Here is a 24,387-nt window from a genome sequence, read left to right on the forward strand (position 1 = left end):
CTATTATTGCGATAGCAATTACATGGACACTCAAAAGCAGATTTCTGCCGTCGGCGTTGCCGTCGCCGTCGCCGTGAGGTTCCGTATGACGTCATTTGGAGATGAAATCGTCGCCGCGCGCCGCCGAACGCTGTATGTGCCAGTGAAAGGGCGCGAGGGGCGCGTATTTCACGGGGAGTGAACGCACGGCGGAGAACAAACGCGCGTTCTGCGCCGTGCTCGCTTAAGGGCTGCAGAAATAGGCGTCTCTTTTCTCCTTTACAATCACCATATATGTAGAGCAAACGCGCCTTCTTCCGACGCGCGAGAGGCCGTGGGGGAGGGGGAGGGAAGGGAGGTGACGTTTAGCTGCAGCACCAAGTGCCTATTTATATCAGAGGCTCCGGCAACAGTCACCAACGCCGCACGCATTTTGAGCGAACGCGGGCAAAACGCCGATGGCGTCGACAACAGTTCTGCGTGTTGCCGATGCTGCTGCATGTCCAAGTTTATACAGCTGATAAAGCTAATATCATTACTCCGTATAGCTCTCTACAAGTTTGCTATCGCAATTGATGCTTCGCCTTTCAGGTGAAACTGCGACAACTTTTTAAATTACGCGTTTCTTGTATGGTCAAGAACAACAGCTGCAAACATTAGCAAACTTACCGTCCTGCAAAAAAAAAATGTCGCAGTTTCGCCCGAAAGGCGAAGCATCGATTGCGATAGCAAATTAGTAGAGCGCTATTCGGAGTAGGGATAGTAGTTTTATCGGCTGCATAAACTTGGACACATTGGCTTACTAACTGAATTAACAATCGTGGTGTCAGCGCGCACAAGCAAACATGAATAGATCACACTGAATGACCGCAGCCAACGACTGTCAAAACGCTGGCAGCAAGCGCAAGTTCGCGCGGTCTATCGCTTCAACGGAAACTGAGCGGCGAACGCACAGCGCATACAAAGGTCAGAGCCGTGTGGAGATAAGAGACGGTGTGGGCGACCGCCGGGCAGAGAAGTTGTTGGCAGAGGAGAAGCTGCCCCCCCCCCCTCCTCCCCTCTTCCCATTTCTTGCTTTCGCGTGGGAGATTGAGTGGCAAGATACGCCTTTGGCGCCGGAGCACAGCGCCGCCCCGCCTCCCTCCCTCCCATACCCCAACGGCCTTTCGCGGGACGGTCGCGTTTGCTTTCCGCCGTGCGTTCGCTCTCCGTGATAGCGCGCGTTGGAGTTCGCCCTCCGTGATAACGCGCATTCCCTACGCGCTTTCGCTCGCGCATACGGCGCGCGGCGACGACTTTATCGCCCTTGGAATCTATACGGAACCGCACGGCGACGGCGAAGACGACGGCGACGACGACGGCGACGCCAGAAATCCGGTTGAAGTGTCCATATGATTGCTATCGCAATAAAAGCGCTTTACGCCTAGCCCTTAAAGTCCCATATCGCTACCACACTGCAGACTTGTTTAAGAAGCACCACATCATTCAGGTTCCATCAATGTATGATTACAAGCTACGCCGTTTATATAAACTCGATTTGCTGAAAAATAATGATGCCATGACAAGCCTAGCAAGGCTAGAGAAAAAGTTGTCGCAGTTTAACCTGAAAGGCGAAGCATCAATTGCGATAGCAAATTTGTAGAGATCTATACGGAGTAATGATAGTAGCTTTATCAGCTCTATAAACTTGGACATGCAGCAGCACCGGCAACACGCAGGACTGTTGTCGACGCCGTCGGCGTTTTGCCCGCGTTCGCTCAAAATGCGTGCAGCGTTGGTGACTGTTGCCGGAGCCTCTGATATAAATAGGCACTTGGTGCCGCAGCTAAACGTCGCCTCCCTTCCCCCCCTCCCCCACGGCCTCTCGCGCGTCGGAAGAAGGCGCGTTTGCTCTACATATATGGTGATTGTAAAGGAGGAAAGAGACGCCTACTTCTGCAGCCCTTAAGGGAGCACGGCGCAGAACGCGCGTTTGTTCTCCGCCGTGGGTTCACTCCCCGTGAAAGCGCGCGTCCCTCGCGCCCTTTCACTCTCACATACAGCGTTCGGCGGCGCGCGGCGACGATTTCATCTCCATTGACGTCATACGGAACCTCACGGCGACGGCGACGCCGACGGCAGAAATCTGCTTTGGAGTGTCCATATAATTGCTATCGCAATAAAAACATTCTTGCTTATAATGTACGCCATCCTGAAGTGTGGTATGTCGCGAAATGTAGAACTAATTACGGAAATCAAATGTTAAAATTTCAATTGCCTACACTTCTAAACCATATAATAAAAGAAAATAACATTGACATATCTAGTACATCACCAAACAACTGCGTTTAATGTTCGTATAATGTTGTGATACGATGATTTCCTTTTTCTTTATGATTGCTTCATAATCCCCTTTTCAAGTGACGTTTAATATCTTTTGTTAGTGTTTCCTTAGTGTTAGTGTTTCCTTAGTAGCCCCCCCCCCCCCCCCCCCGAAAAAAATTTCTGGCTACGCCCCTGACAAACACTGTGAGTGAAGTGTGCTTGGCCCAGTTGGTCTGGGCGGCTACACATGGCGCAACGTGTCCTGCGCTGCAAGTAGCCGCGCCGACATCGTCGCCTACCTTGCCTGCTTCCGTTTCCGGTGGCCTCGTCTTGTTTTTGTTGTTTGTCCGCAATGGGCGAGTCAGTGAAGCCGTTGCCGCTGTAGTGCTCAGTCGGTGTGATGTGTATGTAACATTAACCCACATTAAACCGTTCCCTACTATGTGAGTCTTCCTGCGTCCAGCCCAAGCCTCACCACACAGGCCCGGTGGCCCTTTCGTGATTAAGCAATAATCGCGAGCGAGCGCACACGTTCTCGCATTTGTGTTAAGGAGAATTCCCCTAAAAAAAGAGAAAATGCCCTGTCACTGTTGAATTCTTTTTTTATTTCTCGGCCGTGATAACTTTATTATCTGACCCAAAAAATCAGAGCCCTTCCACTACTGTGAAGATGGAAGCCAGTGAAGCTGTGACTATGGTGGGTCTGCTATAGTGAATATTGCTATAGTGAACTTATATATTATCATTATTGACTATATTGAGCGTCTTCGGCATGTTCGTCAAGGAGCAAGGACACCGGCGTCTTGTTTTCGCCCTGCGCGAAGGCCAAGTAGTGCGTTTGCTTCTCTAAGTCCTCCCCATCGTCATAGACTAGCATATGAGCCACAGCGTTCATAGCCGCGGCACACTGCACAACACCGTCAGGATCCTGGAAGATGTGGTTAAACGAGCGTCCGTCCCATAGCGAGTCCAAAGGGCCACTGCTGATAACAGTGCTAGCGCGATCTCTACGTCACGAGACAAAGGCGCACAACGATAGGTGGGACGTGTCGCGCCCGAGTATCGCGACATTTGTGAAGGAGGCATCGGCGGTGGCGAGGGGTACAACAATGGACCATCTATCATCCGTTTTTACACCTGTGCTAAGAAACAACTGGCGGGATATCGCCAACCACAACGCACATTGAGCCAAAGCAAATGATGATGATGAGAGATTTTTACACGCGGACACGATCCTGGGGAACCTAGCCCTTAACAGCTTCGCTGTAAAAAGGCAATATTTGTCGCGAGATCCCTGAAACATGAAACGGAAGTATGAAATGCTTTTAGCTTCCGTTGTCGGCGACCTTCAAGTGACCTTGAGCCAAACTCAAATGAGAACATCCCGGCATCGCTGCGAGAACAAAACGAGATCATCCGGGCAACCAGCCGAAAGTTAAAAAAATATACGGTCTCCGGCCCCCGACCCTTTGTACAGGACCGCATTACATACGCTAGTAACTGCCCAAACAAGGTACAAAAAATGTTGCTTCCAAGTTCTTCCTAATGTTTGTTCACAATATCGCTGAAGCTGTAACTCCTATAGTACGCTGAAGGTTTATTTGTCATTTCAAATAGCGACGTTCAAAATGCAGATACAGGGCACCATACACTTGATTGTCATCTTCTGACGCTGAGTCAGGGTTACCTGTGCCCTTTTGAACGCCAGCGATCCGTGAGTTTAGCGGCGCGGGTTTTGCGCAGGCTCGAGAGATGGCGCCACGCTGCGTGACCAAGCCGGCAGCGTCCGGCGCGCCACGGATGGCTGTTTGGTTGAGACGAGACTTGCAATGAGGTTCTGTCCCTGACAGGAAACTATTGCGTCCGTATGGACTAGTGCACAGTATGGCGTGGTGCGTTGTGGTGGGGTGTGCCGTTGCGAACTACACCCATTTTAGAGCGATAGCTCCACTACTCCAGGTATAAACCCAGAAAACGCCTGGTTCGTAAATCTTACCTTCAAGCTCAGCCAAGGTCAAACTGGGACTTGGCCTGCCACTACCGGTGGCTGCTGCGTACGCCGCGTGGGCACCCATATCTTCAAAGCGATCTGCGATGTGTACATAGGGCGCCGAGAGCTGGTAGCTTCGTATGCGCTGTGCTTTCGACGCTTAGTTCGCGTTGAAAGTCAATTCGCTCGCTGCTGCGGAAGCGCCGAGCACCGTCTGTGTCCTTTCCCAAAGCAAGCAGGACCACGCTATCGCTCGACAAACTTGTTTTAACCGCGTTCAACCACGACAAATTTTAAAGATTGTGGCTAGTATCATCACAACTAATCTGCTTTACCGGTAGCCATTTCATGCTTACATCTACTCTTGATTACGGGAGAGCCAGCATTTTTTTATTTGTTGGTAATCCGTGAGAGAATTTGATTTTCTTCTTTTTCGGTGACTTTATTGTTTATGTAAAAGCTGTGTATATATGTTTATATCGATGTGTACTTTTCCACACACAGACTATATATATATAAAGTTAGGCGCGTAATAAGCAAAGCAACATGTTATTGATCATATATGTGCTGTTTACCGCAACCATAAGCAGAGCAAAGCAATATTTTCGCTTGATCGCGAAAATATAATTGAAGCGAGTGCAATGGTGCTTACATGTTAAGCTTTCGTGAGATGAGCCCCAACTCTTCCACGAAATCAGGAGAGACGCCACCGAATAAAATTTTTACATTACAGAGAGAGAGAGAGAGAGAGAGAGAGAGGGGGGGGGGGCTCTTGATTAGAAAAAAGCCGGCAGATCCCACGCCCTGTGGGAATCGATGTTATGCGAAGCAGTGTGCGGGGAGCCTACGAAGTAAATGAAACGACCATGGGAGCACCGAGGCGTAGGCGGCTGTTTCATGACCTACATGACACGCATGTCATGACATTGATGTCATGACATGACATGAAAATGATAAGTCATTCATGTCATGACCTATCATTTATATACAAACCCATTTCAGTGGTTTTTGAGTGTTAATCTTTTTTGTAGAGTCATTGTAATTTTTGCTGAGTCATGCTCATGACTGACTTCTACCATCATCCTTTAGTGTTTTCTTCACTTAGTACCCACGTCCGAACCCATTCCAGGGGTTTTTGAGTGTCAATCATTTCTCGCTGAGTCATTGTCATTTTTGCTGTGTCATGCCTATGACTATGACTTCTACCATCATCCTTTAGTGTTTATTCCACTTACTGCCCACGTCTGAACCCATTTCAGTGGTTTTTGAGTGGTAATGTTTTTTTCGCTGAGTCATTGTCATTTTGCTGAGTCATGCTCATGACTATGACTTCTACCATTATCATTTAGTGTTTACTTCACTTAGTACCCATGTCTGAACCCATTATAGTTACATAACAAGTTAACGAAACGACCATGAGAGCACCAAGAAGTAGGCAGCTGTTTCATGACTTACATGACACACGGCATCATATTCATGTCATGACCTATCGTTTATGTTCGTCATACACTCTTGTCATGCTCATACTATGCGAATTTTGGTACCTACCAAGATAACGAAACGACCATGAGAGCGCCAAGGTGTAGGCGGCTGTTTTATGACCTACATGACACGCATGTCATGATATTCATGTCATGACCTATCATTTATGTTCGCCATACACTCTTGTCATACTATGCCAATTTTGGTACCTACCAAGTTAACGAAACGACCATGAGAGCACCAAGACCTAGGCGGCTATATAGATACTGTCAAAGTGGCAAATGTGCGCCAAGAAATGCTTCGCATTTAAAAAGAGATTTTTGCCTGCGCGTGTACAACCGCTGGCATGCTACTATTACAAATTTCCAGGCGTACAATACCAGCACTTGTACAACACAGCAGTCATGATGTTCCACATTACGGCTTATGGCGCCATAAAAAACAAAAGTCATTTTAAGACCGTCTTGCAGTGCATGCGCCTGCAATATCTCGCGCAAAATAGGAATACTAATGTAGCCTTCATTGCGCGCTTGTGTCACTACCACGCCATACACCATGTGCTGTATTCCTATAAATGCCCACACTGCGATCAATGCGCAACGCTTTACCACATGGTATGGGCTTGCGCAAGCACGCCACATCTCACACCCATATAACACGCCCCACCACACGGCGATGGGAGGCAGCGCTGTCCAGCTCCGACTCGACGGACCAGCTCAAACTGATCAACCGAGCGATAAGGGCAGCTAAGGCCACTGGACTCCTGGACTGCACAGCGGAAGAGCTACCAACGCTCGTGTGCTATTTTGTATAAAGTTTACTCTCTCTCTCTCTATTGCGCGCAGAGCGCTGCTCCAAAGATACTGGCCTGAGCCAGACGCTCTAGACGCTTGTTACCGCGTATGCATGTACATGTTACGAGTGCAAGTTGTGTACGTGTGTTTCGTGCATGAGTGGGTCATCCCATGCATCACCCTTGCCCATTTGGAGTAGCATGCAACACAAACATCTCTAACACCCAATAAAGAAAGTCTCTCTCTTTCATGCAAGAGAGTGAGAGAAATTTGATGTAAGAAAGGTGCAGAGGTCGGCCAGAGTGTAGTCTGCTGCTCAGCTTTGAAGAAGAGGTTGATGCACGACAGAGAATACCGTATGTGGAGTTTGTGGCTCGACGTCGGATTTACAAACTTTCATGCCTTCCTCATTGGGATGCCCGATTACTTGCGACACATACAGCTACGACGAGACCTTTGTACACCTCATTTGTCGGTCCAAGTGATCTGCCACGTCCCTGGCACATAAGACAGTCGCCCACTGTCGGTATGTTTCAGGTCAGTGATTCTAAAAGAATTCCGCGGAGAAGATTATTGGCTGTGCTCCAGTTCCCGAGGTCTACAAGCGTACACCGTAGACTTGGGCACGCTGCGTAATTCACCCGTAGTTTGCGTGAGCGCTTATGTTTTGCTTATTTACCTTTTCTTGCTATCCCTGCACATCCTCAACCCACGCGGTGTAGCCAACCAGGACTACCTGTGTTAAGCCTCCTTGCCTTTCTATGCATCAGTCACTTCTTCAAGATTTATTCATAGGCTCCGGAGTGCAGCGTGTCTGGACTGCCATCCAGTCTGTCACCGAACGAGGCTCGCCGTATTAGCTACAACGCAGCAGAGCGGCGGCGCCGTGTCGGCGCGAGAGAATCGAGAAGTCTCTTCGTAATAATGACAAGCATACGAGAAGGCCATTACGTTTTGACAAATATATATCCAGCAAAAGAGAAAAAAAAATATCGAGGCGAATATTTAAATTTTGTGGCCGCCGCAACGGCTCAACGAAGCCACCGCGACGAGCAGTGGCTAGACGGTGGTGAGGCAGACGACCCTGCCATAGCTGTGCAGGGGCTCCCTCTTGGTGTACACGAGTCGCCACGGCTCGAGTTGGCGGGTGCTGAACTTGTCGAGGATGGGCCGCGTCGAAGCGGAGCGCAGGAAGAACGCGGCCACCACCTCCACCTCGTCCTCGTTGGTGCACGAGGACAGCAGGCTGGACAGCAGCGACTCGGCCGTAGCGGCGTCGTCGGCGAACAGCCAGCGGAGCACCAGGCGACCGCGGCTGTCTCGCTGCATGCCGCCGTAGCCGCAAATGTTGCGCTCGTTGCGCGTGGCTACGCGAATGTCGAGCCCGACCTCGTGCACGGTCGCGGCCAAGTATCGCTTGCGGTTGAAGCCGAACACGTGCTTGTCGTACGAGGCGAGCGCGTCGAAGTACTTGTCCTTGTACTCGAGCACCAGGACGGTGCGCGCGAACGCGGCCAGCGAAAGACGGGCCGGCCCGAAGAGGATGCCCGTCGCGGGGTTCGACGGGAACGGGTAGACCTCCTGCAGCTCCCGGTACGCGGGCTCGGGCAGCAGGGTGAACAGGTTCTTGCCGCTGGTGACGTGCAGCAGCTCGTTCCACAGCAGGACGCCCACGTGCTCGAACGCGTAGTTCTTGAGGATGTGGCAGAAGCCGCAGAAGGCGACCTCTTCGTCGAACATGAGCGCGCTCGCGGCTCCGCAGATGACCCCTGTCACGATCGCGCGCAGTCGCTGAAGCACGGCTCCCATGCGCCCCAGGGTCAGCTTAACGAAAAAAATATCGCCCACGAACACGAAAGGGGCTTAGCGGAACAGCGAATGACGCCGTCAATAGATGTTGATCGAAAACTATAAAGAAAGTCGTCCGTTAATTATGTGGTTTTACGTGCCAAAACCACGATCTGATTATGAGGCACGCCGTAGTGGGGGGCTCCGGGATAACTTGGACCACTTTGGGTTCTTTAACGTGCACCTAAATCTAAGTATACGAGTGCCTTCGCATTTCGACTCCATCAAAATGCGGCCGCCGGGGCCGGGATTCGATCCCGCGACCTCGTGCTTTGCAGCCCAACACCATAGCCAGTAAGCAACCACGGCGGGTAACTTTCCGTTAAGATTATCCACCTTTTATTTCGCTCTACAATTTATGGCATTTACCCATTTTTTTCAGTAATCCAAGAAATCGCACGCAATTTGAGACATTCATAATCGAAATTGAAGGCCAAATCCAGGCAGTATCGAGCGCTGACAGACGGCAACGCACCGTAAAGAATTGTGGGGCGAAGTTTGAATGATAGTATACCGCGGCAAATCATGACCCGACATACAGCGGTATACACGCTTGCCAGGCAAAGCGTGCCGTATCAGTAGGTGCCGCGACTGGCCGAGACCTTCAGTTTCAATTTTCCTCGCGCTTAGTGCACGTGGCATTTCGGTCCGATATGATAGCGGGGTAGCCTTTGCTGCGCTAAGCTGAGCGTAGGGGACTACGCTTGGTCTAGGTTTTGCGTGGATTTACCATTGAAATTCGATGATAAACATCTCAAATTAAGTGCGATTTTCAAGATATTTAGAAAATGATGGTGCATTAAAATGTTATTTTTTTTCTTTCAGATATAGCGCAAATAAGTACACCAACTATAGCCCACTAGCAACCAGCACCAACTCGCATGCATGTTATACCAACTAGCCCAACAGGCGGTCTTTCTGAAGCATTGAAATGTGACTGCCTTCAAATTCGTCGTTTAGACACTTCCCCTAACGCACTAATAGAAAGTGAAATAATAAATGTTTGGCGCTGTCTTTTCAGAGTAACTTAAGCGGTGACAAAGTATTTCCGCCTCACCGTAGAGCTCGTATGCGAAGACGACAGGTGTCTCACGGACACAAAGTTTTTATAAACAAAGTTATAAACAAAGTATAGTTGCTTCGTATGGGCACCCTGCACTGTTCAGAGGGCGCTACGGCGTTTTCATTTTTCACCCCAGCGTCGCCGACACCGGCCCCTGTAGAGATGTGATGAAAATGATACGCCATTCCAAACGATAGCGGTCATTTCGTCGCTCGTCTGAGTGTTTTGCCCTGGGTATGCGCACTTTCGACGTTTTCACAACTTGGACACCCCCGTCACAAGCGATCGAAAGTGTCACGGCGAATATATGCAGCGGCCCTCCAGTTTTGCTTCCACCACTCGTTAGGCTGTGTGTTCTGGCGCTGCTGTCTACTCTGCAAAGCTTTAGCGCAGGGTGCCTGTAGGTATCTCTTTACTGTGCGTCCTGCTAAGAGAACAGCGCCTGATATTCGACGGTTTCATTATTGCAACACATTAAGTGTCGCCCACAAACATCGTCAAAAGCTGCGTAAATAGGCCACATTAACGCTTGCACAATTAAAAAAAGAGAGAGAGAGAAAAAAAAAGAAGATGCTATGCCTACCAACTGCGCGGTTCGTAATCACGACGCTGCTTAAATGTACACTTCCCAGCGTGACGCACTGACCGCTGCGCATGCGCAGTCACGCAAAGTTCGGGCCCGGTAATTTGCGCGCCGTGTTGCACCGCGCACCGTCTCTGAGCGTGGTGGTGTCTGTGCATTTTTTTACGAGGCGACAACGGGCTACAAATAGCGGACGCAGACGACGCTCTATGCATCGCGAGGAAGTATAGTTCTTGAAAAGATGATGCTGTCAGCTGTTAGAGACCTCTGGGGTCACAATAACTGACCAGTGCCAGAGGAAACGGTAAAGTCTGCCGATTCCCCCCCCCCCCCCCCTTTTTTTTTTTCTTCTTTGCGAGAGGGTATATACCAACGATCCTTTCTTCTTGTTAACTACAGACGTGGATATATTGTTGAAGAATAATGTTGATTGTGCGTGTTTCTGTACAGGCAAACCTAATGAGTGACTAATCGCTTCAACCTGCTGTGGTGGCTTAGTGGCTGTGGCCTTGCACTTCGAAGCACGAGGTCGCGGGGTCAGAATCCGGGCCGCGGCGGCCGCAGTTCGATGGGGGTGAAATGAGAAAATGCCCGTCTGCCGTGCATTGGGTGCACTTTAAAGAGCCCCAGGTCGTCAAAATTAGTTCTGCGTCCCCTATATACTTCGACGTGCTTCACAATCAGATCGTAGCGCTGGCACGTAACAGCTAAAAGTTTAATTAAAAAATTTAATCGGTTTCGCACGACGAGCACAGCGGTGACCAGAGTTGTAATTGCGGTGGGGTTTCAATTAGATCCAACAGATATTCAGCTCGCCTTGCGGTAAAAATGCGCTTTCAGCAGACCGGACCTTATAGAAGCTTTTTTCTTTCTTTTTTTTCTTTCGCAGCAGATTCTTGTAGGCTTACTAAGCATATCGTTCCGGGAGTAAAGTAGAAGAACGTGAAGCAGGAGAAGAGGAAAGAAGAAAGAGAAAAACGAGAGTCTCTCTACTCTTTCTTGTTCCCCTGCATCATGTTTTGCTTTGCGCCAGGAACGGAATGTTTAGTCAATGCCTCCTTTACTAGATTCCCGTCGCGTTGCTCGCTTTCCCATTGGGGCGGCGGTTCCCTTAGTTCAGCATAAATTCCGTGAGGTGGCGCTCGTTGCCTTTTCAACTTCCGGCGGCGGCGGCAGCGGCGGTCGAAGACTTCCGCCGGCGCTTCGATAGCGCCTGCCGACTCCGAGACGTTAACAGATGCTACAGTAATCTCAGAGGCCGCAGCACGTGATCTAAGTTGCAGACGTGCGCCACAAGTGGCGCTCGTTGCCTTTTCGCGGAGAAGAGAAATGGGAGAGGGCACGGAACCGGGTTTACCGGACCACGCGGCAGGCATCTAGTAAAGGAGGCATTGGTTTAGTACGCCTAAGGACCAACTTGCACAAGAACAAGTTATTTTGGAGATTTATAAAATATTCGACGAACATCAGCATATTTTGAATGGTTTAGCGGTATTTTTAGAAGAAATGGTGGCAACACTGATTGGCAGTTCTTGTTCCTAATAATACAACGGTTGCTTAAGAAACTCTGTAGAGTTCTTTCCGAACGTTTTCTTCAAGAAAACTTCATTTTTTTCGACTTTAGTTCTGTAAGCACTTCTGACATCAACATAAATCCCACAACAAAAACATTACAATTTTAGACGCAGCTTTTCCTTATTTGCTGCGCAATAATAATAACTGATCCTCGCGACACTTAGCAATGCTGGTTAGTTCCCGGTGATCCCAGTGATCTTGTCAGTGGATTTCAGCTGTTTCACGAAAATAATCGGCTGAATGCAGACAATTGTTAATGTCTTGTCTTCATCGCGGCAAGAAGTCCAGAATTACTGAGACATATGCCGCCGTGTTGTCTGGCGCCGTCGAATATTAATATCCGAACTCATAGCTAGGAGAATAGTAAAAAGCTCCAGCATGACAAACAGAAGGGCGAAGATAAGTCTACGTTAGGGGTCACAAACCCAGCGGATAAAATCACGGGGAGGTACTTTTGACGGTCATGCACACAGTGTCTGGGCATAATACTGCAGTAATTGTAAAAGTCGTAAATAGCGTACCAACGAGCCCATTAAGTTTACAGGGCAAGGAAGGCGACAAGAATTTTTTTCCTTTTTTTTTTTACAGGAGAATGCGGTGTAGTACTTTTGCAGTGTGCTGTAGTGCAGTAGTAGTCGATCAATAGGATGCTGAATGCATCTCTTAGTTTCAGAAAACCTGCATACATTACAATAAAGGTGGTTTTCCGCGCTTCTCGGACCAGTGAACTTTTATAGACAATGGTACGCAAGGCCTCCGGACAGGCTCATCGACTCAATTCAACGTCCTTGCTTGCTACTGTTATCTACTTCGCATAAAGCGTTTTATTCTGGCGAAAGATGGATAGTGCATCTTTAAGTGCCGTTCAATATTTAATGCTATATGGTATTTACGCTTACCTCTTGAGGTGTCGACGGCGACGAAGAAGCTACTTGGACAAAGCATGTGCCTCGTGACTATTGCGGCGTGCAGAGTGTACGTGGATTCCGGTTCATTCCAAGGCAGATACATGATCTCTCTGACGTCGTCGTCGGTGGCAATTCTCAGCTTGATAGTGTCGCTCACTTCAGTAGGAACGGTAGCAAAATATTTGGGCAGGTCATGCAGGCCAAAGCAGATGAATGACTCGAACGATTTCTCCGGAGTAATGTGGTTCGTACACAACGTGCACTCACCCGAACCGATACTAACAGTGCTTTTCAAGCTCGCTGCTGAGGGCTGCTTCGCCACAGAGCGCTGCCCTTCTGACGTCACAGTCGCTTTCACTGTGGCTGTACTTTTATATTCCCGAGCGGATCGCTCGTTCGAGGCGAAAGTCGACGAACGCTTCTCTTCGTAGCTTTCTGCAGAAGTTGCTGCTGCCATCGCCTGTTTCTCACTTTCGACAAAATTCGATGTTGCGGCAGTCATGTCTCTCGCCGGTTCGAATTCCGCGCCCCGCGGGACCTCTTCTTTTTCAGGTGCCTGTGCTGTACTGTCCTGGGCCGTGTCTGCACAATACTCCGCTCCTTCTTCTCCAGGCTCGACGTTATTTGATGGTGTCGAAGGTGGCGCAGCAAGCGCTTCAGACGACGCACCCGACTTGGAAAATGTGCCCGCTGAGCACGTTCGCGAAATGATCCTATTCTCGAAATTGAGTGGCTTCTTGCCCCAGAGTTCCGCCTGGTTCCTTATTATCCCTGAATCGATCATTCTTTGTACGACATAGTCTTCTACAGAAGCTGCACTGTGCAAGGACGTCGACGAGGCAGTCTTTTCAACGTTCATACCCTGTCTATTCTCGTAAAATTTCGCCTTCTGCGCGGCGGAAAGGACACCCTCGGTTCCCTGAGGCAATTGCTTGCACAATACACGCCTAGCAACGGCCTCTGCATAGGCGTTCCTTATGGCAGTTAAGCTCGCAGCAGATGAAACAGTGATTGGTTCCGGTTCGTTTAGCCTAGTGCCTGAGGACGACAAACGCAAATTAGGCGTTGTTATATGGTCAAAAATTTCGCTCACTAGCATTTGCTCTTCGGCCATGACCATGTCCGTTTGATTTTCTTGGTTTTTATCTGCGGGCGATACTTCGACTAGGTAAGTTAATGCCCCAGGTTCCAGTTTTCGAATTACACATTTGGCACCGCGGCCACCCAATGATGAGAATGAGAATCGGCGCTCCGCTTGGGAAGTGCTCTCCAACTGGGTGTCGCTCTTCCGTGGAACGCCTAGCAAAGAGAAACGATAGTCGTTGACGTACTGATCACCTAGCTTTTGGCTAGCTGTCCCCGTCTGGTAATAGACAGGTATTTCCTGTTGTCCCATGTTGGGCGGGAAACCTGGAGCTTGCGCGCTTGTGAAGTCTTGTGCCTGCACCTCTTTCTCATGCACGATGCCTTGTTTGCGGATGTCGGTTCCACTGACGTGCTGCTGAATGATTTGTTCAATTAACTCAGCAATCGACTTGGAACGCACAAGCTGTGGCATCGCTTTATCTTTCTCTTGCTGCACCTTAATGTCGGCAAGACGACGTTCCTCTTCTTTGCGGGAAGCTAAGTCAGTTGCAGAAGTATCTGGTGACCCCGAATGTATCCTCGTGGGCGCCTCTTCTGTCGAGGCCGAGCAGGGGTACTCCCTAAATCGCTTAACGGTTTTGGTAGCTTCTTCGCGCTTCGTCGCTTCTTCAATGGCTGCCGCTATGAAGCGCCTCACCGCATTTTCAGACGTCCGCTCACCTTGATGTTTTTTCACAAAAACTTTGTCTTGCATTTGTTCAGTTTCGCCTTGCGCCGTCGTCAAAATAGGCCTCTGGGCCACTTCAAGCGTTCCCTTGTCCTGCACAGTCGCCGTTCTCCCTTCTCTTTCGATTGCGACAGGCACGTCATTCCAACGCTGCTCGAATTGCCTACGTCTTTCTTCTCGAATAGCATCAAATGATTTTTCGGAGACGACTTCCTTGCCATCCACCTCTTTGCGTTGAGCATCTTCACCTTCCCGTCGCTCGTGTTCTTCCGCGAGAACACGGCTTTGTTCTTGCGCCTCTGCAGTAACAGCGGATGTGTACTCTTCAACTTTCGCCTTGGCTTCTTCACCAATATCTACAGAAGGCTGAGCGCCTGCTTCGGCTGGCTGTTCTGGCTCTGGTTCCGGTTGTCTTTTCTCAGCACTTTCATAATATTCTTCGAGAAGCTCTTGTTTCACAAAACCTTTGTCTTGCATTTCTTCAGTTTCGCCTTGCGCCGCTTTCAAAGCAGGCCTCTGGGCCATTTCAAGCATTTCCTTGTCCTGCACAGTCACCGTTCTCCTTTCTCTTTCTGTTGCAACAGGCACGTAATTCCGACGCTGCTCGAACTGCCTACGTCTTTCTTCTCGAATAGCATCAAATGATTTTTCGGAGACGACTTCCTTGCCATCCACCTCTTTGCGTTGAGCATCTTCACCTTCCCGTCGCTCGTGTTCTTCCGCGAGAACACGGCTTTGTTCTTGCGCCTCTGCAGTAACAGCGGATGTGTACTCTTCAACTTTCGCCTTGGCTTCTTCACCAATATCTACAGAAGGCTGTGCGCCTGCTTCGGCTGGCTGTTCTGGCTCTGGTTCCGGTTGTCTTTTCTCAGCACTTTCATAATATTCTTCGAGAACCCCCGCGTATCCCTCCTGGTCAATGCCCACGACAGGTTCTCCCACTGCAGTCGCAGGCTGTTCAATTGCTTCTGCTGTCGACCTTTTCTGTTCTTGAGATAGATCGTCCTCGCTGCGTCGCATAAGGAGCTCCTCTTCATATGTCTCGTACCTTAGCTGGCCAAGGGACTCGATTCCTTTGGATGATCGTATCGTAAGTACGTCGTCGGGGAGAGGTTCGACGTGGTAGCGAGAGCTAGCTTCGATCTTCTTTTCCACTTCGCGAACTAACTCAGCCAGGATGTACTCATCAGGGGTGTAATGTAGGAGGCTGCTATCTACGTGGGGCTGATTGTTTGTCGATTGGCTGACCCGCTCGTCTTGTTCAGTGTCGTACATAATAGGAGCAGTTTGGGGCTTTATAAGCGACTCGCTTACTGGTGCCGGAGCGGTGTCTTCTTGCATAGCTGTCTCGTAAACTTTCCATCTAGAAACTCCTTCGTATCCGCTCTCGTGATTCTCGGCCTGTCTCACCTGCTCGATCATCTGTTTGCTCTCGGAGAACTCTACTCGGCTTCGCCTGTGACCAGTCTGCACGACGTCCGAAGGAGCTTCGAAAAGGGCGGCAGCTTCTCCCAGCCTAGTGCTATGACGCTCTGTAGTGACAAGCCATTGTAACGCGTCATCTCGATCGGCGACTTTAGAAACAGATCGCTCAGTCTCGCTTGAACGAATTTCTTCGGATGATGCCTTAGGAGACGACCCAATCAGTGAAAGCTCTGGAAGCGGTGTGAGCGCTACAGCTGTTGTGCTTTCGGCTTTTTCTCCGACTTTTTTCTCTTTGTCTGCGCTGACATATTCCGTACTTAAGTCTTGAGGGGCTTTAGCAGGAAGTGATTCACGTTCGCATGCAATTTCGACAGTAGCTTGTGTGGGTTCACTGCTTGCCGTGACTTGAAACTCCTGGAAATCGTATTTACCACTGGATGACGCAAGCTGGCCGCGTTGCAGGGCGCTGTCAAATGTCTGATACTTAGATCCTTCAATTCGTTCAAAGAATGATTGCTGAACAGGTTCGTTGGTCTTATGTCGCGTGCTTACTTTTTTGGTTGTGATCAGGTGGGTTCCTGCGGACAGCGAATAATTGTTTGATTCTGTTTCTGCAGGTTTCTGCTGAACCAGGTCTTGAACAGCAGATGAGCTGAATGTATCGTCCTTTGTGTCCGCAGAAACCAGTACGTCAGGTGGTTTAGTAGAAGAAATCGTTTGGAGCATTGGTTCTTGAATGACTGAGTTTGAAGATGTTCTTTCTGGAGCCGAGGTTACAAGAGTCGCTCCGCTCAAATTTGTCAGCGTGTCTTGTTTTGTAGAAGACAACTTCACGTCTTCTAAAGCCGGTACTGTAGCTCCGACAGCTTGTCCCTCTGAAGGAAGACTGGTTCGTAGTTGTGAGTCTTCTAATAAATACTTTGAAGCTGTTCCTTGAACCACACGTGAAACATCTTCGGTAGAAGACGTTACTGCAGGCGCCGCAGCGTTGCCGAGAACTCGTTCACAAGCACCTTGCTTGGTCGAAATAGTCAGTAGATCGCCTGTAGAATCCGTAACTCTTGCTGTCTCTGGAGCTCGATCCGAGGGGATGCTGACTCGCTCTGAAGATGTTCGAACTGAAGTTCCCGAAGACGCTTTTTGAAAAAAAGTAGGCGACAAGATACTGGTCTTTTCATGTAAGTCTAGCAGCGTTGGCGCAGCGGTCTTGTCAAGAGTGGTGTGCAGAATTGCATTCTCGTTTTCAGAAGCAGCAGTCGACTCCACAGCCTTTACATCATTCGTCGAGATCCCCGGCGCTTTGTGAGAAGAAATAGTGCGATGTACAGACTCGTGTATCACCAGTTTTGAAGACGCTTTTGGAAAAGAACTCGTGAAGAGGTTAGCGTTCTCGTTCGACCCTTCAGAAGTAACTGTGGCTGCTTTCGTAGAGAGCAACTCCGGATTTTTTACGGACTCTTGGAGAACATTCTTCGACGACGTTCTTTTTTCTAAAATACCAGAAGTCAAGGCGCTAGACCTCTCGTGCAAGTCGAGCATGGCTGGTGCTGTTGATTTGTCAAAAACGTCCTGATGAAGTGCAGCCTGGTTTGTGGAAGTAGACAATGTCGTGCCTTCGATAGCTGTTGGTGCCATTGCGCCAGCTGCTTTGTCTAAAGAAGCAGTGCTTTGGCGTATGGACTCTTGTGTTACTGTCCTTGAAGATGTTTTCGCCGGAGCAGAACTTGTAAAAAAGCTAGACTTTTCACTTGAACCCAACATAGTCAATGCTGGCCTGTCTAGATGCTTGTTCTGAAAAGAGTCTTGGTATGTGGAATCACTTAATGTGTTACCCGTTGCATCGGATACTGTTGATGTAGAAGTTATCTTGTTCGACGGAATGCCAGTTCGGTGTATTGACTCTTGAATAAATGATTTTGACGTTTTTTCCAAAACTGAAGTTGGTGTTAGCGAAGCAGCATTTCCCTCGGAATGAATCAGTGTGCCCGCAGCTGTATTCTCAATAACTGCTTGTTGGATCGTCTCCTGCTTTGCCACTGTCTCGCGTTGCGCCGCATTGACTGCTGATGTATCGGAATCCATGCCTGAGGATATACCGGTTTTGAATAATGACTGCTGGGTCATTGACTTTGAGAATCCTTCTTTTTCAAGGGAATTAGGAGCAACAACTGGAGCTGGAGCAGAGTTTGTCAATGTCTCAGGCGCATTGTCCGAGAATAAACTGCTTCGATGTACCGACTGCTCTAGGAGTGATTTTGAAGAAGTTTCCTTCTGAAGAAAGCTTGGAGTCATGAGACTAGTCTTTTCGCTTGAATCTGGCATACTAGACGCTGTTGCGTTGCTGAAGAATTTTTTATGATCTGAGCCCTGTTTGCTAGAGGAAATCAACATTCCGCTCTTGGTGTCTGTTGCTGCCAAAGTGTCAGGCCTTGTTTCTGACGAAGCGCTTCCACTAGCTGTCTCCTGGACTTTCCACCTCGAGGACACCGTTTGTTGAGACCACCCTGGACCCTGAGTCGTATTTCTCTCCGTTGTGATAACAATTTGCGGTTTTTGGCGTTCTTCTGCCTTTGCAGCCTGGGTAACGTTCCTAAACTCAAGTTGACCTACGGCTAGGGGGGCAGTCTCTCGAATGGCCGCGGTGCCTGTCTGCTGCTGACTTCGAACCTGTGTGCTTTCAGTTGTCGTTTTTGTAGCAAATCCCGACGAGGACAGCCCCAGTGCTCCTGAAAAGTTATTGCGAGATGTAGCAAGCACGTCGTGCTCTTGTCTTTGAGCCATACTTTCGACCCCTGACGTTACGCCCAGCCTAGTGGGCGACGTTCTGCCTTTGTCGAGCAGAGATCCGAGCCGTTTCGAGGATTCGAAGTCGGTTTTGAATGACGACGTTAGTGCTCCCCTGTTTCCAGTGGTTCCGAGGGTGCTTGAAGTTCTCTCCGTTGAAGTCGATGTGCGAGCGTCCTGCACGAGTCTAGAACTGTGTGAATCCTTTAGCAGGCTTCTCGGGGACATTGCATTCGCTGCGATCGAAGAGGAAGACAGGCATTGCGCTTCGCGCTTCGGTTCGCTCGAGCCATGAAAGCTCGCCGACCTCGTAGGTGAGCCGGCTGTCCTTTCTCTCGACAACGCACCGTGAATCTCGACTTCGACGAGCTCCTGCAGGGGTTCGTTGTCCTCGCGGCTGCTGGGAGACCGCGAGAGGGACCTGCGGGTCAGCCGCGTATGCGAACCGCTCTGGCGGCGCATCCTCCTCAATGAGCCGTCCTCCAGCTGCGGCTCCAGGAAGATGCCGCTACCTTCACCGCTTCGAGTCCTGCCCCGGAGCCTGTGATCGCGAGAGGCGCGCGATTCGAACATCGACTCTATTCCGCTGCTGACGGGTGTTATTTGTATGGACATGGGGACGTCCAGGGCATGCCCGGACATCTGTTGTGCAGCGATTCTGCTCTCAGACGAGTGCGCCATGTCATGGATGACGGAGTCGCTTCGTGACGACAGCATCCGCAGATGAGCCTGCTCGGTAGCGCTTAGGGCTCTCCCGTGGCCTGGAAATAGGAAAAGCGACGACAAAGAGCAAATGGCTAAGCGCAATACTGTGGATTCTTCGTTCCCGCCCATCCGATAAGCAATTACACACTTAATTCTTATCTCGGTTTCTCGAGCGTGCAAAAGCTCGCTCTGTTGAGTAGCATTAGTGGTAAAAAATTTTACGCTGGCTTTTTTTCTATCACATATATAGGTCTGCCTTTCTCGAAAAGATAATCCTGTGCCAAAACCGGTTCACGTTTTATCTTTAACGTCCTAAAGACAAAAAAAAAAAAAATCTGCTTCAGTCTGACAGTACCAAAGCAGTGCCATCTGGAAAATTGAATTAAATTCTGGGGCTTTAGTGCCATAATCACGATCTGATTATGAGACATGTCGTAGTGGGAGACTCCGGATTAATTTCGACCACCTCGAGCTCTTTAACGTGCACCCAATGCACGGTACACAGTCATTCTTGCATTTCACCCCCATCGAAATGCGGCAGCCGCCGCGCCCGGGATTCGATCCCGTGACCTCGTGCTTAGCAGCGCCACGCCAAAGCCACTAAGCAACCACGGCGGGCTGTGACATCTAGTGCTAGCGCAGCTGTGGGAAACAGCCGTTTACAGTTGTTCCGCTTTCTTTTCGTAAGCTTGAATTCTTCAATTTGAGAGGATGCTCTAGAAACTGCGCATAATTTTAAACTTATTTAGGGTAACACCTTGCGATAAATAATAAAATGTAACACTAGGTAAGTTTGCACTGGTAAAGTGCTCCTTCAATGTCGGCGGAACAAAGGGTAATTTTAACTGGATGAACTGTAGGCCGCACTTCGCTGCTGCGAATTTCGTGCCGATAATCTGCGACGTCGCAGATTTCAAGGTGCTTTTATTTTATTTTCGTATTTTTGGCCGTTTTGGAGCAGCAATTTTCGAAACTCGCTATGTTGAGTATGCATTGTGGTCGTTCAATACTAATGAAACCTAAACTTGCCAGAAAGCTTGAACTGGGGAAGAAAAACAATGAAATACGAAGATTTGGAAATATTGATAATAAAAATTAAAGCGGAAACTTCATAACGAGAATTATCGTACATGTGCGAAGCGTGTACTCCTCGTTAAGATAGAGTATTGCTGTTGGTTGTGTGCCGCTTTACCGAGCGGCTTGGGCGCAACCGCTCACCCTCCTCGGCCGCGCCACTTTTCTAGGGGTGCGCGGATATTCGAGACTTTCGAATAACGAATCGAATAGTTTCCTATTCGATTCGATCTTCCACGCTGTAAGTAAATATATTTCTTTACATCGTGGCCTTCGAATCGAATAGTCACTATTCGCAAATGCGAATATTTTTCGAATGATTTTCGAATATATTAAAACGTGAACTGCGCCCAAATTAACATAAAATTTGCGCAAAGGTAAGGTAAATTTTCACCCCCGCGGGCATAGTATAGACATAAAACATGAGAACTTGTGCAGTGGAGCAGGCTACGTCACTTAGGTAGCCACAATTTACAGGCTGGACAGCGATCATTCGCCCTCTCTGAAGAGACCTGTGCATGCGAAGAAACTACTTGTTTGCTCCTAATGCTCCATCTGTGCTTTTAATAAACAAAGCTTTATATAACGCAATATCGAGAGACCAATTGCCTGCTTTAAGAATACCGGGATGTGAACATCGTTTTATATTAATTGCGTTAACAGTTATAACATTATCGAAAACTATTGGAACGTATTCGATATTCAATTCGACTCGCTTCTGGAACTATTCGATTCGCATTCGATTAGGTCTCGAAAATCGCTATTCACTCACCCTTACACTTTTCTCTCTGCACAAACTACTTCTATGCGTAGCACGGCACCGTGCTTATATCACGTGACTACACTTGCGCATGCGTAGCGCCGCCACCTGCGCGACCGTGACGATAATAGGGCACAGGCTCCCCTAACTGATAAATGTACTTTGGCACACGAGAAACACTTATAGCATGCCTTCTCGCCAATATCCGGCTCCTAGGCAGCTCACTCCTCACCCAAAGCCCGTTTTCCGCTGTAATGAGAGCTTCAATTCGTTCTAGGAAATAACTAGATCTCTTTCAAACATGAAACTCACGACGTCTGTTTTATATATTAAGGCACGTTTTAGCGTCTCTGGGCACGCTAAAGTGATTCTTTTGAGGCTGACCGAAGAACCACCTCCGGACCACGGTGAGAGTAGCCGTATAATGCATCGCATTAAATTTGACAGAGTGGTTGTAACTATGCACATAGTATTTCAAAGCACAAATTTGTTTCGAACGCACTCAGTGGTGGCACTGAGCGCCTGGATCTTCTGCGATACGACCTATTAGAGTGTTTCGGAATGATTACACAATTTTTCAATGCTTTTGGCGCCGTTACAAGTTCTAGTTTGTCGCGATTGACCATGGGTGGGAGGTGGCCTCCGGTCTCCGGCTTGAGAAGCGACGAGAAACGTTACTATCGGCGATTGTCGCATGAGTGCGCTAATTTACTTGCGACAAATCAGCCTCTCATGAGTTTTCAATGCAACACAGCAACGCATCGTTCTAGTGTTTGGGTGAGTTTTGAGTTTCAAACTGAAAACGAGGACAAGCTGTGGGCCATTCAGCGGCTCTCAATGCGAATTTTGGAAATCTGACATGTTTACACAGTCACGTTGCAGGGTGCAAGAAGTGCCCTGTGCTTTGTCGCATTGTGAATAAGAGCCGCAGAATCGGCAGACTTCGCGCGCAGTAGCCCATTACGAGTTGCGAGAAAAGTGTTTGTCTTGCGTTTCTTTCTCATGCCTTCGTTTCAAAACACTCCGAAAGCAGGTTTCGTTATCCCGTGATACTTGTATGTTTATTTCACCATGCTGTCGGAACTGTATGCCCTATAGCGTGCGGTACTTCATTTTATTGCGATAGCAATTATATGGACACTCAAAAGCAGATTTCTGCCGTCGGCGTCGTTGTCGCCGTCGCCGTCGCCGTGAGGTTCCGTATGACGTCAATGGAGATGAAATCGTCGCCGCGCGCCGAACGCTGTATGTACGAGTGAAAGGGCGCGAGGGACGCGCGCTTTCACGGGGAGTGAACGCACGGCGGAGAACAAACGCGCGTTCTGCGCTGTGCTCCCTTAAGGGCTGCAGAAGTAGTCGTCTCTTTCCTCCTCTAGAATCACCCTATATGTAGAGCAAACGTGCCTTCTTCCGACGCACGAAAGGCCGTGGGGGGGAGGGGGAGGGAAGGGAGGCGACGTTTAGCTGCGGCGCCAAGTGACTATTTATATCAGAGGCTCCGGCAACAGTCACCAACGCCGCACGCATTTTGAGCGAACGCGGGCAAAACGCCGACGGCGTCGACAACAGTTCTGCGTGTTGCCGGTGCTGCTGCATGTCCAAGTTTATACAGCTGATAAAGCTGCTATCATTACTCCGTATAGCTCTCTTCAAATTTGCTATCGCAATTGATGCTTCGCCTTTCAGGTGAAACTGCGACAACTTTTTATTTACATTCAACACTGAGTTTTCGTATCACTATGAGGAGCAATATCCTGTGTTTATCAGTGACGTAATCCGCTTTGAATTGTCTCCTCTAGAAGATGATGCTATGTTCCGAAATCATATTCATTGTGACAAAGACAACCTGTGGAACTATACAAATGAAATAAAGTGAACGATTTGACTTATAGATACGAGTTCTGTATATATTTTTGTAAATAAATAGTCCTGGTGCTCTCTTGCCTATATAGTATCTTCCTTGTTATCCTCTCTTCGTGTCCCTTAACCTTATCTACCGATGCTGACCGCTTATCTGCCTGTAACAGAACAGCCCGCCTCTTCATACGACTGGTAATCTCAAATGCTCGAAAAAGTATTTCGTCATTTGCACAACTACACGTGGTTCTCATGGCTTTCATAGATTATGAAAATGCATTCGATTCAGTAGAGATACCAGTAGTCATAGAGACATTGTGTAATCAAGGAGTACAGGAGGCATATGTGAATATCTTGGCAAATATCTACAAAGATTCCACAACTACCTTGGTTCTCCACAAGAAAAGTAGTAAGTTACCTATCAAGAAAGGGGTCAGGATGGGAGGCTCAATCTCTCCAATGCTATTCACTGCATGCTTAGAAGTATTCAAGCCATTAGACTGGAAAGGCTTAGGAGTGAGGATCAACGGCGAATATCTCAGCAACCTTCGGTTTGCACATCACATTGTCATGTTCAGCAACACTGGAGATGAATTGCAACAAATGACTGAGGACTTTAACCGAGAAAGTGTAAGAGTGGGGCTGAAGATTAATATGCAGAAGACAAAGATAATATTCAGTAGCCTGGCAAGGGAACAAGAATTCAGGATCACCAGTCAGCCTCTAGAGTCTGCAAAGGAGTACGTTTATCTAGGCCAATTACTCACAGTGGACCCTGATCATGAGAAAGAAATTGACAGAAGAGTAAAATTGAGCTGGAGTGCATACCACAGGCATTGCCAAATCCTGACTGCGAGCTTACCACTGTCGTTGAAAAGAAAAGTGTGCTAACGTATGGGGCAGAAACTTGGAGGTTAATAAAGAAGCTCGAGAACAAGTTAAGGACCGCGCAAACAGCGACGGAACGAAAAATGGTAGGCGTAACGTTAAGAGACAGGAAGATAGCTGTGTGGATCAGAGAGAAAACGGGGCAAGCAGATATTCTAGTTGACATTAAGAGAAAGAAATGGAGCTGGGAAGGTCATTTAATGCGTAGGGTAGATAACCGGTGGATCATTAGAGTTACAGAATGGTTGCCAAGGGACGCGCAGTCGAGGACGGCAGAAAACTATAGGTGGGATGTAGAAATTAGGAAATTTGCAGGTGGAAATTGAAATCAGCTAGCGCAAGACAGCGTAATCGGAGATCGCAGGGAGAGGCCTTGGTCCTGCAGTGGACATAAATATAAGCTGATGATGACGTGGTCCTGCAGTAAGGTTTATAAATTTATTGATTAAGCAACTTACCAATACAAGCGGATTCATTTATGACATCCTGAATGAACCCATATTTATCTCTCCATGGTTTGTATATATTTTTTTCATTCTTTCTCAACTGCGGATG

The 24,387-nt window shown here is 48.6% G+C and overlaps 1 protein-coding gene across 1 annotated transcript; it reads right to left on the reverse strand.

The window, feature by feature from the left end:
* Positions 1 to 7,408: 7,408 nt before the first annotated feature.
* Positions 7,409 to 19,304, reverse strand: LOC119441863 (uncharacterized). The gene is made up of 2 exons (XM_037706500.2): positions 12,518 to 19,304; positions 7,409 to 8,318 (listed from the first exon to the last, which is right to left on the reverse strand). The coding sequence occupies exons 1-2, from the start codon at positions 19,263 to 19,265 to the stop codon at positions 7,609 to 7,611; spliced, it is 7,458 nt and encodes a 2,485-aa protein (XP_037562428.2). The 5' UTR covers positions 19,266 to 19,304; the 3' UTR covers positions 7,409 to 7,608.
* Positions 19,305 to 24,387: the final 5,083 nt, after the last annotated feature.

The sequence above is a fragment of the Dermacentor silvarum genome, chromosome 2 (genome assembly GCF_013339745.2).
Source record: "Dermacentor silvarum isolate Dsil-2018 chromosome 2, BIME_Dsil_1.4, whole genome shotgun sequence".
NCBI lineage: Eukaryota > Metazoa > Arthropoda > Arachnida > Ixodida > Ixodidae > Dermacentor > Dermacentor silvarum.